A 17,610-nucleotide genomic window follows, 5' to 3' on the forward strand; every position below is an offset into this window, starting at 1 on the left:
TCAAACTAAAACATCAGGTCTCCTGGGTATCCAGCCTACCAACTGCACATCATGGGACTTTTTCACCTCCACAATCTTGTGAGCGACGTCCTTATAATAAATCTTCTCTCTCTCCCTCTCTCTGTTTCTCTCTGTCTCTCTGTCTCTCTCTCTCCCTGTCTCTAAATCCTACTGATTCTGTTTCCTGGAGAATCCGGACTAATACAGAACTAAATATCAGGTACATTTTAGAAATTTCTAAAACTCACTATGATAAAATACAACAACAAAATGATCAAAGTATATGGTTTAGAAAATCTCCTAAGAAATATAAATGGTCAATAAACAGTGCTCAACCTCACAAATAATCAAATAAATAAAACTGAAATGAGATGTCATGTTTGCCTTATCTGATAGGGCAAAGAGGTAAAAGAATGATAATATACATCTTTGACAGAAATGCAATCGGATAGCATTCATATATTTGTGTTAGTACTGCAAATAGTACCAAGCTTTGTGGAGAAGATTTCACAGTACCTATCAAATTTTTAAATGCGCATACTATTTAACATAGAACTTCCTCCTTAATAATTAATCAACAGGACTATTCTCCCAAATATATAAAGATAGATGTATATGGATTTCAATTATTTGTTACAGAAAAAGAAATGTCTATCAATGGGGAGTTGGTCAAATAGATTAATAAATTAAGGCATATTCATACAGTTCATTGTTATGCGACCATTAAATGAATAAATGTATCAGTAAGTACTCAGTAAAAAAAAAAAAAGCCATCATGATAAATTGAAAAACTATTAAGCAGAAAAACACAGAACAATGTGTATAGACCAATTCTATTTTTGCAACCATAGATACGAATTGCGTGTGTTTCTGTGTGTTATAGTTCTGGAAAGCTACACATCAGGTTGTTCCCAGGAGATTGGGAAGGGTTTTCATTTTCACACTTAACACTTTTGTTTGATTTGCGTTTTTAATCATGAGCATGAGAATTCCTAACTGTAGACAAGGAAAATTCTGCTAACCAATAAAAGAAACAGCACATCTCTAAGGGCAAAATCTCTTATACATGAACATTTACAAAGCAAATTACTTACCCCAATGTAACAAAGCCACACAGAATTTTTGACAAGTCATCTTACTTCAGAGAAGTAGACCTGAAAAATAGTACATCCAAAACAAATACACACACACGCACACACACAAAAAAACAACTGACATCTATACAAGCTGTCTGGGAAAATATAAAATGAAAAGGATTATGAATAAGTCTTTAAATTTTAAACCTCTATAATACTCTGCATCAATATGAGAGAAGTATCTCATGTTAAAGTACAACTATACATTATAGGTTTAGTCCTGTGTACACACTATCTTACACAGTTAAGATATAAACCACATATTCACATATGGCATATTCAAAAAAAGTTTTTTTAAGATTTTATTTATTTATTCATGAGAGACAGAGAGAGAGAGAGGGAGGCAGAGACACAGGCAGAGGGAGAAGCAGGCTCCATGCAGGCAGCCTGACATGGGACTCAATCCAGGGTCTCCAGGATCATGCCCTGAGCTGAAGGTGGCGCTAAACCACTGAGCCACCTGGGCTGCCCTCAAAAAAGTTTTAATGTTCCTTCATGCCATTACAAACCGGGACAGGCATCATAAGATAAGACCGAATTTTTAACTCAACAGAGTATTCATAATGTTGATTAAATATGTACAATCTAAGATTAATTTTTTTCATATTCAGGGTTTTTTAATTTTTTAAAGATTTTTATTTATTTATTCATGAAACACACAGAGAGAGAGGCAGAGACACAGGCAGAGGGAGAAGCAGGCCCCATGCAGAGAGCCCGATGTGGCACTCGATTCCGGGTCTCCAGGATCATGCCCTGGGCCAAAGGCAGGCGCTAAACTGCTGAGCCACCCAGGGATCCTCATATTCAGTTCTTAAATTTCTCTTTATTTTCTAAAGCCTTTATCTTTACTGTGATATTACAAAGCCAAACAGTTATAGTATAGGTAATGATTGTATATTTATTTCTAAGGAAGAGGAGGAAACTTTCCCGTATGCTTTTGGAAACCCCCACTGTTTATTTGCAGATGCAGTAATATTCACATTGGAGAGTTATCAGAGTAATCTAAGGAAAGGCTGATGGCTTAATATATCCAAATGATAGGGAGCTCTAAGAGACCAGCTTTCCCATGAAGTCGACTCAATTTAAAATTCATCATGAATAAGATTATTTGTACTAGTACACCATGAATTAGAATGGTAGCATAATTTTAATATATTGGGCTCCAATCTGTAATGAAACCCTAAAGGCTTTTGTTGTTCCAGTGTTTTTTGTTATCTCAGATTGGGGATTCAGGTCACTACGCAAAAGTTAATCTGAGGTAAAAAAAAAAAAAAAAAAAAAAAACAAAAAAAAAAAACTCTGAATTAGGTGTCAGAAGTCTTGAAGTGTCAATCTAGACTCTTCAATTAATCAGCTATAGGACTCGGGATTTGAATGCTCTAGACCTCAAGTTCCTCACATACAAATCCCCCTGGTAGATGAGCTCTACAATCCCTTTCAGAGCTTCCTACGATTCTGAGCGATTTTATTTTAAAACAGAAGTCACAGCTTTACCACAAAGAATATTATATAATATTAAGTGAGAAATATGTACTATAAGTCATATCTGAGAACTGGTACCATGTGATAAGTAAACAGAAAAACATGTTTGTTTAGTTGACAACTTAACACTCAGGAAGAAAATGTATGAGTATAAACATTTTGTAGTCTGGCAATTTGTTCTTCACCCTCTCGGTTTCTCATCAGAAGTTTGGTTCTTTATATACTGGTATCACAATGTTTCTTTAGGATTTCTAAAAAATCAGTTCAGTCTTTGAAATCTTCATTATTTAATGATATGAATTTTTTGATATCTGTTTCTGACACAAAATTCTTTATGCTACCTAGTTCTGATACAAAATTTTCTCATAAGGGGAGGTCAGTGGGGGGGATGTATAAAATAAGTGATGGGGATTAAGAGGTACACTGGTTGTATGAGCACTGGTTGTTGTATGGAAGTGTTGAATCACTCCATTCTACATTTGAAACTAATATTACACTGTATGTTAAGTAACTAGAATTTAAATAAAAACTCTTTTAAAAGTCTTATAAAATAAACCTAAGTGTAAGTTTCATAATCAGGATGTGTCATAGATAAAATATTTCATTAGACTAAGTGTTTTTGAATGAATCAACTGTGACAAGTAATTCAGTCCAACAATTGGTTTGACTCAGTTTTAACTCAACTAATCTGCTGAGTCAAATGACCAAATAGATCAGTTGTTTTTGCTTATATAAGACAAGTATTCTTTTATTTAATGTTCCACGCAAACACCAACTATTCTTATGGTTTGAATTCTTGCAGGCAGGTTTCACTCTTACATAGCAGAGAAACAATCACAAAAATGAAAAGGGCATAGACGTAACCTTGAAGAGAGTGTGAAATGTGGTCCTACATAGACTCAATGAGACAAATATTTATATGACCCTCCATTGTAGCAGAAAGGAATACATAAGGGGGTTTATGAAAATACAAATACTATCAAAAAGAAAGGGAGAGAAATTTTTAAGCTGTGAGGGAAAAAATTAAGCAAAGTGAAAACTAATGGTAAGATGACCAAAACATGTGTAATATACAAAATGCCATTAATTTGAATTCACTTTGTAAAGATGGACTATTAATTTCCTTTTTACTTCCTTATGTCAAATTGTCCAATTATAAATTCAGAGTACTTTTAAAATAAAATGAAACCAAAAGGTTGGGGAAATATTCAAATAATCCTGACACTAAAAACAGAAAAGAAATTTTGTCTCAGTAACTTCAAAACAGGTAATAGCCTCATGAATATCCTAACAGTACCAGAGTTTCATGGGAACGTCAAAGCTCAAAAGTTTCTCAACCCCTCCACTACCAATATCCTATTCTAAGTCACCATTATCTCTTCCCTAGACAGTCAGAAGAGCCTCCTAACTGATCTCCCTGCTCCAGCCCTTACTCTCCAGTTCATTCTATTCAGTGCAGCAGCCAGAGTGGGCTAGATCATGTCTGTCTTGCCCAAAACACTGCAGTACTCTCCTTTTCATTCTAAGTAAAAGCCTGAGTCCTGCACAGAACTACAAGGTCCTGGATCTCTATTGCCCCTCTGAACTCATCAACCATTGTTCTTGCATTTGTTCAAGCCCCTTTCTCAGAGCCTTTCCTGACTAGCCCATCTAAAATTTCAACACCTTCCCTACCTTGACATGTCATATTTGATGTTTTGCTGAATTTTCTCATTACTTCATACTATCTAATGTGAATATGACTTCTTGTTTTGTTTTTTTGTTTTTGTTGTTGTTGTTGTTTTGCTTATTGTCTAACTCCCCACTAGAATGTAAATGCCACTAGACCAAGGGATTTTTTTTTTTACTATTTCCTTTTCATCATTATATCCTTCATACATAGAAGCCTGCCTCTCACATACTAGGTGCTCTCTATACATTAACTGAATGAGTGAATAAATGAATGGCATAATATGACTCTTTCCTGAAATATTCTTCAAAATAGGCCAGTGGCATCATACCAAGAAAGTAACAATAATCTTCAAAAGATGCATTCTATGGATAACAGAGATGTCACACACACACACACACACACACACACACACACACACTGAGGAGTATTATGCAGCCATAAAAAGGATATATTGCCATTTGTGACAACATGGATGGACAACTGTGAAAGACAAATATCATGTGATTTCACTCATATGTGGAATCTAAAAAAACCAAAATGAATAAACAGAAAGCAGAATCACACCTATAAATACAGAGAACAAAGGGATGGTTGCTAGGGTGGAGGTGAGAGAGAGGGGCAAAATGGGTGAAGGAAAGGAGGAAATACAGGCATGGGAATAAAAGTCATAGCATAAGGAATATAGACAATGATATTGCAATGTGTTGTATGGTGACAGATGGTAGGTACACTAGTGGCAAACATACCATAATGTATAAACTTGTCAAATCACTATGTTGTACACCCGAAACTAATGTAATATTGTATGTCAACTATACTCAAATTTAAAAATTGTTTTAAAGGAGTCATTCTAATATAACCCATCATAGAGAATCATATTTAATTCCAGAGAGAATTTCAGAATGGTTATTCATAACCACTTTTTTAAATGATTCATTTATTTTAAAAAGAGAACTCACATGCATACAAGGGGGAGGAGCAGTGGGAGAGGGCAAGAAAATCTCCAATTCTTAATCTTTTTTTTTTAAGATTTATTTATTCATTTGAGAGAGAGAGAGCAGAGGAGGGGCAGAGGGAAAGAGAGAATCCTGAAGCAGACTCCCCACTAAGCAGGCAGCCTGACACAGGGCTCAATCTCACAGCCCTGAGATCACAACATGAGCTAAATCAAGTCAGCCACCCAGTTGCCCCTTTAACCATTTTTAAAGATGGATCTTGTTGGGGTGCCTGAGTGGTTCAGTTGGTTAAGCATCAATCCCTTGATTTCTGCCCAGGTCATGACCTCAGGGTCATGAGATCCAGCTCCACTCTCAGCACAGAGTCTGCTTAGGATTCTCTCTTTCCCTCTCTTTCTGCCCCGCCCCCATTCACATCTGTTCCCTCTCCCTCCCTCTCTCTCAAATAAATAAGTAAAATCTTTTTTAAAAATAAAAAATAAATAAATATGGTTATTGTTGAGAATTTGTTAAGAGCAAGGGACCAACTCCCAAAAGGAGATGCATATACCCAAAATTAGGGCTATAATTTCAGGGGGTTAACAAACTCTCTGAAATTTATCCAAAGTTCCCAGATTACAAGATCCTGATACATAAATAAATGGAGTTCACATTGCTCAGGTAATTCCTCCTGAGGAACCCAGTAAGTAGTGCTCCTATGAATTGATCCATTGATAGACACCAAGCCATGAGGAGTTCGAGATAATATTGCCTAACATTCCTCCTGGAATGTAGTCATTCTATGTTGACAGTTACAATGAATAATGTATTTTATTTGAAACATTCATAAAGTATAAAAGATTTATCCATAGACTAAATGATCCATCCATAACACATTGATGTGCAGCCAATAATTCGATTTTCATAACATGCCAGAGTAGGCATATTAAACACATTACTGACTCTTCAGTTATTACTATAAACTTTAAACAAAAAGAAAAATCGAAATCTATATTCTACTAAATTGTTATATTATGGGTTTTCAGAAGAAAATCAGATTTTAACTTCTATCATAGAAAATTCTTTGTGTAACTTTATATATCAAATTCTACTTAAATAAAGCAGAATAGTCTCAATTAGTGTTTGAATGAGTGATTGGGAAGAAGGAAATTATTTACAACTTGTTCCAATGATCTCACAAAGTCTCTAGGTTTGTAGAAAGGTTTATGAGTAAGAAAAACAATTCTGACAATTCCGTTGCTTTGATGAGTAAACTTAATGAGCTCCATCTGCCACTAATTCTTGCTTTTACTTCTGCTGGAGAAGCACCCATCCTTCACTTAGACAACACCATTTAAGTATTTTGTTTAAATATAAATAAAAAACCCTATTTCTTCAAGTGTCAAAATAAACATATCCTGGTCTATCTCTACTAACCTTGTCATTTTAAATATGTTTAATTTTATTTCTTCACATTGGACAGAAACTGGTCATGTTATTCTTTCCATCAAGTAGCTGTTAAAGACTTAAATTGTTTTAAAATTTTAAAAACTTCCATCATCTTGGCAGAAGCATCTCACACTTTTGATCTAAGATCTGGCATGAATGCCTTTCAGTGATAGAGCCTAGTTCACAGTCTATGTGTAGGCAGTTAAGAAACTTGGGAAATAAAGATTTATAAAGTGGGAAAATCCCTAAACATAGACAAAATATTCAAAAACGTCAAATAGCCAAAGACAATTAAAAACTGTCCCATAAACGAACTAGGGGTGGTGGAAGGGGAGGTGGGTGGAGGGTGGGGGTGACTGGGTGACAGGCACTGAGGTAGGCACTTGTCGGGATGAGCACTAGGTGTTATTCTATATGTTGGCAAATTGAACACCAATAAAAAATAAATGTATAAAAAAAACCTGTCCCATATACTCCTATACGTTAGAGTTTAAAAGTACAAGTTATTTGAGAACTTGGCAGTTTAATATAGACTTGACACCAACATGGTAAAGAACTTACATGTTCTTTTTCTTTTTTTAAGAGGATTTTTTTAAACGATTTTATTTATTTATTTATTTATGATAGAGAAAGAGAGAGGCAGAGACACAGGCAGAGGGAGAAGCAGGCTCCATGCCGGGAGCCTAACGTGGGACTTGATCCTGTGACTCCAGGATCGCACCCTGGGCCAAAGGCAGGCACTAAACCGCTAAGCCACCCAGGGATTCCCCAAGAACTTACATGTTCTGATATTTAGCAGGACAAGCCTTCTGCCTAAAAGGCAGATCCCTGTTCAAGTGCCTAGAATAAAGCCTACTAGTTGAAAACACTGCCTATATGCATAGAATTCACTTTCTTTCTATTTCTTCCCTAACAGCCATGTTGAATGAAGACATGAACTAAGATATGAAGACTTCAGCTTGATGAAAAAATTTGGTAAAAAGAAAGAAAGAATGAATGAACCTACCACAGGGAACATAGATAAATCATAAATATAAATAAATCAGAGTAGAAAAAAATAGCTTTAACAAATGTTCATGAATATCTTCAAAGACATTTCAGAAGACTACATCCATAAATTCAAAGATTGCTCTGACAAAGGAATCATCATCAGAAGAAAGAGCTTTGGAAAATTACATGCATAGTTCCAAGAACATTTTTCAATAGAAATGTTAGAAAACACCTTTGTACACTTAATTCCTCCTCAAAAAAAGAGAAAAAAATGCTTTAAAAAAGGGTCAAATGATCCATATCTAACCAGTAGTATTTCCAGAAAAAGAGAATAAAGAGAAAATGATCAATTAAATAATATGAAAAACTTTTCCAGAGCTGATGATGAGAGACACAAGTTTTCAAACTGAAGGAAAAAAAAAAGTGTACCAAATCCAAGGAAGAAGAATGAAAAAATATCCATTGCTAAACATATCACTAAGAAGTTAGAAAAGAGCAAAGAGAAGACAGGACACAGTTCCAGGGAAGAAAAAAATCTCTAAAAGAATGAGGCACAGAATGGAAGCAAATGTTTTATGCCAAAACAATGAATACTAGAGATAATCCAGTGATGCTTGACGGAAAATTATTAGAGTGGAAAATTCTATTAGCCAGTCAAGCAAGCATCAGAGAAAAGTAACTATATTTTCAATAACACAATGACTTAGAAAACTTATATCCTATGAATCTCTTCTCAAAAGTAATTTTATGAAGTATTCCAGCAAAATGAGGAGTAAACCAAGAAAGAGGGATTCAGGAATTCAGGATTCAGCAAAGCAAACTAGTTGATGCCTCCACAGACTTGAGAATGACCAGTCCAGGTAGCTGATGACCCCTAAAGGAAATGGCCAGAAGGAAGGCAGGGATGAAGGTAACTCAATATGGACTATGACTCTGAAGTTGCAAAAATGTGACCAAAAAAAACAATCAAACAAAACACAGAGGGACGCCTGGGTGGCTCAGCACAGGCCCACATCAGGCCCTGCGAGGAGCCCGCTTCTCCCTCTGCCTGTGTCTCTGCTTCTCTCTCTGTGTCTCTCATGAATAAATAAATACAACCTTTAAAAAAAAAACAGAATAGCACAAGTGAAAAAAGGAAGCCATATTTCAAAATTGAAGTCATTAGGCCAAATAAGAGTATGACTTCATGGTCTTCAAAAAGAAGAATGAAATGGATTCCAAAAAAATAAAGAGAATGATGGAACTTTCTCCAGAATAGACCATATACTGGGTCACGAATCAGGTCTTAACCGATACCAAAAGATTGGGATCATCCCCTGCATATTTTCAGACCATAATGCTTTGAAATTAGAACTAAATCACAAGAAGAAGTTTGGAAGGATTTCAAACACGTGGAGATTAAGGACCATCCTGCTAAAAGATGAAAGGGTCAACCAAGAAATTAGGGAAGAATTTAAAAGATGCATGGAAACTAATGAGAATGAAGATACACCGTTCAAAATCTTTGGGATACAGCAAAAGCAGTCCTGAGGAGGAAATATATCACAATACAAGCATACATCCAAAAACTGGAAAGAACTCAAATACAAATCTAACCTTGCACTTAAAGGAGAAAACACAGCAAATAGATCCTATGCCCAGCAGAAGAAGAGAGTTAATAAAGATTTGAGCAGAACTCAATGAAATAGAGACCAGAAGAACTGTGGAACAGATTAACAAAACCAGGAGTTGGTTCTTTGAAAGAATTAATAAGATAGATAAACTATTAGCCAGCCTTATTAAAAAGAAGAGAGAGAAGACTCAAATTAATAAAATCATGAATGAGAAAGGAGAGATCACCACCAACACCAAGGAAATACAAATGATCTTAAAAACTTATTCTGAGCAGCTATATGCCAATAAATTAGGCAATCTTGGAGAAATGGACACATTTCTGGAAAACCACAAACTACCAAAACTGGAACAGGAAGAAATAGAAAACCTGAACAGGCCAATAACCAGGGAGGAAATTGAAGCAGTCATCAAAAACCTCCCAAGACACAAAAGTCCAGGGACAAAGGCTTCCCAGGGGAATTCTATCAAACGTTTAAAGAAGAAACCATACCTATTCCACTAAAGCTGTTCAGAAAGATAGAAAGAGATGGAATACTTCCAAACTCATTCTATAAGGCCAGCATCACCTTAATTCCAAAACCAGACAAAGACCCCACCAAAAAGGAGAATTATAGACCAATATCCCTGATGAACATGGATGCAAAAATTCTCAACAAGATACTAGCCAATAGTATCCAACAATACATTAAGAAGATTATTCACCATGACCAAGTGGGATTTATCCCTGGGATGCAAGGGTGGTTCAACACTTGTAAAGCAATCAATGTGATTGGTCATATCAGCAAGAGAAAAACCAAGAACCATATGATCCTCTCATTAGATGCAGAGAAAGCATTTGACAAAATACAGCATCCATTCCTGATCAAAACTCTTCAGAGTGTAGGGATAGAGGGAACATTCTTCAGCATCTTAAAAGCCATCCACGAAAAGCCCACAGCAAATATCATTCTCAATGGGGAAACACTGGGAGCCTTTCCCCTAAGATCAGGAACAAGACAGGGATGTCCGCTTTCACCACTGCTATTCAACATAGTACTAGAAGTCCTAGCCTCAGCAATCAGACAACAAAAAGACATTAAAGGCATTCAAATTGGCAAAGAAGAAGTCAAACTCTCCCTCTTCGCAGATGACATGATACTCTACATAGAAAACCCAAAAGACTCACCCCAAGATTGCTAGAACTCATACAGCAATTCGGCAGCGTGGCAGAATACAAAATCAATGCCCAGAAATCAGTGGCATTTCTATACACTAACATTGAGACTGAACAAAGAGAAATTAAGGAGTCAATCCCATTTACAATTGCACCCAAAAGCATAAGATACCTAGGAATAAACCTAACCAAAGAGGTAAAGGATCTATACCCTAAAAACTACAGAACATTTCTGAAAGAAATTGAGGAAGACACAAAGAGATGGAAAAATATTCCATGCTCATGGATTGGAAGCATTAATATTATGAAAATATCAATGCTACCCAGGGCAATTTACACATTCAGTAGAATACCTATAAAAATACCATGGACTTTCTTCAGAGAGTTGGAACAAATCATCTTAAGATTTGTGTGGAATCAGAAAAGACCTCGAATAGCCAGGGGAATATTAAAAAAGAAAACCAGAGCCAGGGGCATCACAATGCCAGATTTCAGGTTGTACTACAAAGCTGTAGTCATCAGGACAGTGTGGTACTGGCACAAAAACAGACACAGAGATCAATGGAACAGAATAGAGAATCCATAAGTGGACCCTCAACTCTCTGGTCAACTAATATTCGACAAGGCAGAAAAGACTATCCACTGAAAAAAAGAGAGTCTCTTCAATAAATGGTGCTGGGAAAATTGGACATCCACATGCAGAAGAATGAAACTAGACCACTCTCTTACACTAGACACAAAGATAAATTCAAATTGGATGAAAGATCTAAATGTGAGACAAGAATCCATCAAAATCCTACAGGAGAACATAGGCAACACCCTTTTTGAACTTGGCCACAGCAACTTTTTGCAAGATACATCCATGAAGGCAAGAGAAACAAAAGCAAAAATGAACTATTAGGACTTCATCAAGATAAGAAGCTTTTGCACAGCAAAAGAAACAGTCAACAAAACTAAAAGACAACCTACAGAATGGGAGAAGATATTTGCAAATGACTTATCAGATAAAGGGCTAGTATCCAAGATCTATAAAGAACTTATTAAACTCAACAGCAAAGAAACAAACAATCCAATCATGAAATGGGCAAAAGACATGAAGAGAAATCTCACAGAGGAAGACATAGACATGGCCAACATGCACATGAGAAAATGCTCTGCATCACTTGCCATCAGGGAAATACAAATCAAAACCACAATGAGATACCACCTAGCACCAGTGAGAATGGGGCAAATTAACAAGGCAGGAAACCACAAATGTTGGAGAGGATGCGGAGAAAAGGGAACCCTCTTACACTGTTGGTGGGAATGTGAACTGGTGCAGCCACTCTGGAAAACTGTGTGGACGTTCCTCAAAGAGCTAAAAATAGACCTGCCCTACGACCCAGCAATTGCACTGTTGGGGATTTACCCCAAAGATACAGGTGCAGTGAAACGCCGGGACACCTGCACCCCGATGTTTATAGCAGCAATGGCCACGATAGCCAAACTGTGGAAGGAGCCTCGGTGTCCATCGAAAGATGAATGGATAAATAAGATGTGGTCTATGTATACAATGGAATATTACTCAGCCATTAGAAACGACAAATACCCACCATTTGCTTCAACGTGGATGGAACTGGAGGGTATTATGCTGAGTGAAGTAAGTCAATCGGAGAAGGACAAACATTATATGTTCTCATTCATTTGGGGAATATAAATAATAGTGAAAGGGAATATAAGGGAAGGGAGAAGAAATCTGTGGGAAATATCAGAAAGGGAGACAGAACATAAAGACTCCTAACTCTGGGAAACGAACTAGGGGTGGTGGAAGGGGAGGAGGGCGGGGGGTGGGGGTGAGTGGGTGACGGGCACTGAGGGGGACACTTGACAGGATGAGCACTGGGTGTTATTCTGTATGTTGGTAAATTGAACACCAATAAAAAATTAATTTATTAAAAAAATAAAAAATAAAAAATAATAATAAAAATAAAAAATAAAGAGAATGAATTTAAAAACTAAAAAATTAAGGATATAATGAAGAAGGCCCACCTACCCTCTCCTAACAAGAAAAAATAAAGTTAGTTAAGAAAAGCTTTATAGAAAGTCCTATTCTAAATATGAACCAAAGTAAAATACGGCATACTTTTTTTAAAGTAAGCTCTACACCCAACGTGAAGCTTGAAGTCATGACCCCAAGATCAAGAGTTGCATGCACTATGGACTGATCCAGGCAGGTACCCCATATTTGGCATAATTTTGACCAAATACTAGAGTTAAAGAATCCATCTGAAAGAAATAAGCATCCCCTTAACCTTGATTCTAGGAATATTCTTTGGTTGGCTAAGGAGTCACATTAAATGAAATGTAATCCTGGAACACTTCTTGATTCTGCAGTGAATGATATTTACCAAGTCATAATAACATTAATGCTATTTATTGATTTTTCAACTTTTTGGTTCAACCAATAGACCAAAATGAAAGATTCAATTAATTACAATACTAATATGAAATATTAACAATATTCTCACAAATACAAAATATTAACAATATTTTCACTATATAAAGTTCTCAAAACTCAGGTAGTATGATCATATAAGGAAAAACAGGAGAAAGGCAAAAGGGTAAAATATACCAACCTGATCATGTAGGAAGTCAAGAGGAACTGTCTGTACTGAATGGAACAGAAATAGTGGAAGGAATTACAAATGTAACCAGTTAAAAAGCTCAGAAAATTAATATAATTATATGTAGGAACAGAGAAAGAAGGAAGGCAAACTAGTAAGCTAAACTCTCTTCTACTATGGTATCTGTTTAAGGTTGGTAAATGAAAAGAAAAGAAGTCAGTATATTACTCAGCCTTTACAGAGATAACCACAGGTCTAAGAACCAAAACCAGAAATGGTTCAAGTTAATTGTTCCTGAAGTCAGCATTGGCATAGAGAATGCAGCGAAGCTGGGAACTAGAGGCTTTGTTTTGTTTTGTTTTGTTTTGTTTTTATTGCAGTTGGTTTTTGTAACCATGCGTGTGGATCACTTTCATGTAAAATTATTATTTAGTCCTTTTAACTAAATAGAGGGCTATGAGATTTCAGAGAAAATACCAGTAACAAAGTCCTAGGGGCCGACAAAAGGTTCACAGAAGTGAAATTTTAGCTGAACTCTAAGGAATACAAAAGAAGAGAGTAGTTTTGTATTTCTTCTACTTTAAGGTTCACAATATGTTAACACCTCTGCCATCAAGATATTTGTTAAAATTGATGTCATCTCACAATTACCAATAGCCTAGTAGCGGCTATGATTGAGTTGTCATTGATTGCATACAGACAAACTGGGGTGCTTACCTCATGACAGCCTGGACAATTTTAACCCATCAATATTTTGGTCAACAAACTATTTAAAGTCCATTTGAAGAAATAGGAGCCCTGAGCGTTGTCTGAAAACCTTGTGTTGACATCTTATGGGAAGATCATATACAGAACCAGCATAAAGTCTGCAAAACGGATGACACTGGTAGAAAATCTAAGAAACAACAGTGAAGCATTCTTTTATGTAGTGCTATATCACAAATATTCTTGATAATCCAGAAAATGCTAGTGTTTGGAAAAATACTGATATCAACAGCACTGAGTTGAAAACTAGTTTAAAAAAAAAAAAACCCAGATTCTGAATATGAAAAAGAATTCCTTAACCAATTTCTTTGATTTATACTTTCCTTATGAGAATGACACAATTTAAACAAAAAATCTTTTATTTAAATAATTCTAAAAGAACTATTCCAGTAGGTACAAAAGAAAAATTCTAAAGGATAAGAAAGCACTGTAAAATGGTTAAATAGGCAGAGGTTTTTCTTTCCTGGAGGTACAAAAATGGTAGTATATCTTTAAAATTCATGATGTCTACATTTACAGAATTACAACTACCAAGAAAGAGGGTAATTAGGAGAAATCAGAGAAATTACTTCTAGTTTGGGGAAATCGTAACAGATACCAGAGAGGAGTAATGAGTTAACTGACCCCTTGAAGAATGGGAAGGCATATGAAGCATAATTTCAGGGTTATAAGAGAGATTCTCATAGAACCTATGGTCAGAAAAAACAAAGATCAGCCAAAGAATATCATAAAAGACAATAGGAAATCCTGTGTGAGAACTGATTTGCACATTTAGAATCAAAAGACCCTTCAAGAAGCCACTTGTCCAGATGACTGCTTTTTATAGAAAGAACATTTTTTTACATCCTTTTGTTCTGTACAAAAATCTTCTCTCCCTCAAATCAAACCTGTGAGTAGCAGTGTTGTTTCAAGACACCCATTTCACTAGAGAAACAGCTACCTCCTGGGTAGGTCTAATATAGTAAATATGTCATAATTCTAAGGGATAACATCTTAATAACATAGCAGCAACTATAGTTACTGAGTGCTTATTATGTATGTGTCATTATCTTTTCTCTCTGTTTATATAGCGTCTATGTCTGCTTATAATTTATTTTCTTCTTTATCTCCTAAATGCTATCTATGTCAGCTTATAATTTGTTTTCTTCTTTATCTCCTAAATGCTAACCAGTTTAGTTCAAAAATTTTGTTAGTACATACAGAAATCTAATTGTTCAATTATCTCATTTTCATAGTTTCTCAATTTTCATAGGTTTAGACAACCAAATAACAGCTGCTGGATAAAGTAAAATGAGAAAATATGATTCTCAGAAAAACTAAGTTGTCCTACGCCTTCACAAAACAAATATTTAGTAGCAGCTATCCTTAAACATGAGTTTACACGTTTAAAGCCTATTATAATATCATTATAGAAGCTCCTGAGAATCTGTTTCAAATCTTTAGCTACTTTCTAGTACCAACAGATAAAACATATATATGTTCCCATAAACCTTATAGAAACTATTAACCCAGTAGTAAAGCCTCTCTCTGCCCCCAACTCCTCCTTTTTCTCTCTCATTCACTATTATACCCATATGTATACACATTTGTAAGTCTATATTGTTTCCAGGGTTTTTTTCCCCACTAATTGCCAAAGACTTTAAAATTAGTATCACAATGCTCCTTAAGAGAGTCTCCTCTCCTTAAGAGGTCATTTTCTTTTGCCAGTCCATAGTGCTCTACTGTGATTCAAACACATGACTCTCTTCTTCAAGATCATCCACCCATCCACCAAGCAGTGGCTCCTCCACAGCTCTGTGCTCTCCTCGGCAAGTCTCTATGCTGTTCTAGGCAGGGCCACACCTCTCACCCAGCTGGGCAGATCACTGAGAGATTGCACTGGCCAGGCAAACACTCTCCCATACTACCTGAAAGTAGACTGTATTCACTTGCATTGGGGAGACTTTATTTGGTACCATAAAATTGTATAAGTGGGAAGAACCTAGCCTACTAACTTTATAGAAGAATACGTGACTTGCTTTCATTCAATGAGAATCAATATCCACAAAAATTTCTCATAGTCTACCTAAACTTATTAAGTGTTCACAATTCTGAAAAAGATGTTTTTTTTATTTTATCTATACTTCACCTTTTTTTTTTAAGATTTTATTTATTTATTCATGAGAGACACAGAGACACAGGCAGAGGGAGAAGCAGGTCCCATGCAGGGAGCCTGATGTGAGACTCGATCCCGGGACCCCAGGATCACGCCCCATCACGCCCCAGGCTGAAGGCAGGAGCCAAACCGCTGAGCCACCCAGGATCCCCCTGAAAAAGATTTTAAACTCCCAAGTATGTGGCACTTAAATTTGACAGTAATTTTCACTGCATATCCGGCATTGCTGTGCCTAATATTTCTTATAAATACTTATAAAAGTATTTATAAGTATTTAAATAAAATTTATTTGAAAATGTTATAATGGCATTAATCACATCTTTTTAAGCTTGGCATGTTGGCAATGCAGATTTAAGGGTCACATTGCTGGTGGAATTGTAAAATGAAAGCTGCTTTGGAATGTGGCTTGGCAGATCTTTAAGTGTTAAACATAGTGTGGCCATGTGACTCAGAAATTCCATTCATAGTTATATACCCAAAAAAGATAAAAACATACATCCACATAAAAACTTGTACATAAACGTTAGTAGCAGCGTTATTCATAATAGCCGAGAAGTGGAAACTTACCCGAATGTCCATCAACTGATGAATGAATAAATAAAAAGTAGTATTCCATATAATGGAATATTATTTGGCTATTAGAAAAAAGAATGAAGTACTGATCCATGTTTTAGCATAGATGAACCTTGAAAACATGCTAAGTGGAAGAATTTGGTCACTAAAGGCCCCATGATTTTATTTATATGAAATATCCAGAATAGGCAAATCCATAAACACAGAGGGCAAATCAGTGGTTTTAAGGGACAGGAGAAGGATTGGGGGATGAATGCTAATGGATACAGAGTTTAAGAAGTAATAAAAATGTTCTTAAATTACACAGTGATGATGGCTGCATAAATTTGCATAAGTCTGTTAAGGTACTAAAAACTAGTGAGTTGTATACCATAAAAAGATGAACGTTATGATATGTGACTTACAGTCCAATGAAGCTATTAATTTGAAAATATGTTTAAATGTCAAGTGTATTTCTATATGGCATCAACAATGAATTTTTCTAAAGATATTATTTTAAATAAATTTTAAAATACGCAGTTCTTTTGATAAATCTAACATGAACTTGTTCAAGAATTCCTAAGGAAAATATTAAACAACATTTACATTTCTTAATCAGAGAAGACCTAATATACTGGGAGTCACGGATTCTAGGACCAAATATTTAAAAGATATCAATTTCCTTTTAATTATTTATAGACTTAACACAATCTCAACATAATCTCCATTAAATTCCTAACAAATTTTATAGAACCTGAAATGCTGATCCAAAAGCATGTATATGAAAGGCAAAAGGCCAAGGAATGCTATTGCACTCTTGAAAAAATTGCACAGGGTGGGAAGATTTGCTACTACACTTACCAGATAGCAAAATTTAATTTAAATCTGCAGTAATTACAACAATGGGATATGGGCAAAAATACAGAAAGAGATCAAAAGCACAAATATAGTGCCCAGAAACACACCTATGAATATATTAACACTTGATATTTGAAATAATAAATATGTGTTGTCTTAAGCCATTAAATTTTGGGGTAATCTGTTATACAGCAACAGGTAACTAATAAATTGTTTACTCACCAGTATTCCCAGATTTATTTTCCT

At 35.6% G+C, this 17,610-nt stretch overlaps 1 protein-coding gene across 5 annotated transcripts in view; it reads right to left on the bottom strand.

The window, feature by feature from the left end:
- Positions 1-17,610, bottom strand: part of LEPR (leptin receptor) — a 93,799-nt gene that overhangs the window by 69,689 nt on the left and 6,500 nt on the right. For all 5 annotated transcript variants that reach the window (XM_025427997.3, XM_025427999.3, XM_025428000.3 and 2 more), the window contains one exon: positions 1,095-1,154. In XM_025427997.3, coding sequence (XP_025283782.1) covers positions 1,095-1,134 — 40 coding nt within the window. In that variant the 5' untranslated portion in view covers positions 1,135-1,154. The remainder of the gene's footprint in view (positions 1-1,094; positions 1,155-17,610) is intronic.

The sequence above is a fragment of the Canis lupus genome, chromosome 5 (assembly GCF_003254725.2).
Source record: "Canis lupus dingo isolate Sandy chromosome 5, ASM325472v2, whole genome shotgun sequence".
Classification (NCBI taxonomy): domain Eukaryota; kingdom Metazoa; phylum Chordata; class Mammalia; order Carnivora; family Canidae; genus Canis; species Canis lupus.